At 58.6% G+C, this 899-nt stretch overlaps 1 protein-coding gene across 1 annotated transcript; it reads left to right on the forward strand.

The window, feature by feature from the left end:
- Positions 1 to 41: 41 nt before the first annotated feature.
- On the forward strand, positions 42 to 692 carry MONBRDRAFT_9953 (uncharacterized protein; the record flags this gene model as incomplete). The annotated part of the gene is made up of 1 exon (XM_001747624.1): positions 42 to 692. One exon carries the CDS (start codon positions 42 to 44, stop codon positions 690 to 692), a length of 651 nt encoding a protein of 216 aa, XP_001747676.1.
- Between the last annotated feature and the right edge of the window lie 207 nt (positions 693 to 899).

The following is an 899-nucleotide window of genomic DNA, read 5'->3' on the forward strand; positions in this document are numbered from 1 at the left end:
GCTTGAGCGACACGACCTTTGCCATTGCGGTCGTGTCCATGATGGGTTTTGGCCTCCATGAACTCATCAACGTCAAGCCGACGGACAAGTGCCCGCTCTGCAGCAGCAAGACACNCCAGCCGCGACTGACCCGCGAGCACCTGCTGACCTGCCGTCCCATCAAGCGACACAACGCCCTTCGCGACGAGATGGGCCGCCTGCTCAGGTACGCCACCCTCTCCCATGTCTGGGTGGAAAAGTCTGGCTACAACGCCAACGGTCAGAGCTGCCGCATCGACCTGCACTGCCGCAACCCCTTTCCCGGCGGTGCCCTGGGCCCAGCTCTGCCCGACCTGGGCATTGACGTGACTGTGCGCACAGCCCAACCCCCGACCACCTCGCAAGCCTGCATCAAGGTGGGCGCTGCCCTTCGCCGAGCCGAAAAGGAGAAGCGCGACTACTACACCGGTTTCAACCATGGAAAAACTCTGATCGTCCCTGCGGCGATGACGACAACCGGTGGGTTCGCCTCCTCCTTTGTGGATCTGCTTGGTCAGCTCGCCCGCTGCGCCGAGGCCCGTGGTGTGTACCAGCCGGGGCTGGATGAGGCCTTTGTTCCTCGCTGGAAGGGTCGCTTTGCGGCGCTGGTCCATCAGATGAACGCTGACCACATCCAGCGCCACTTTGGCGGTGTCTGCCTGCGCTCGTCGTAGGTAGGCACCGCCTCGGGGGTCCCTCTGTGGGGATCCCTGTGTGCACCTGTTGCTCCCTTGGTGGTTCTCGTTGTGATCTTTTGATGGCTTGACTTGTATTTTTGTTTTAATTTTACTTTGATTTTGACTGTATTTGTGTGGTATTTTTGCTGAATTTTTGTGTAAAGTCCTTTGTATGATGACTTTTCTTTCTGTGGTCGGTGCCTT

Source organism: Monosiga brevicollis, genomic scaffold, assembly GCF_000002865.3.
Source record: "Monosiga brevicollis MX1 MONBRscaffold_18 genomic scaffold, whole genome shotgun sequence".
NCBI classification, from domain to species: domain Eukaryota; class Choanoflagellata; order Craspedida; family Salpingoecidae; genus Monosiga; species Monosiga brevicollis.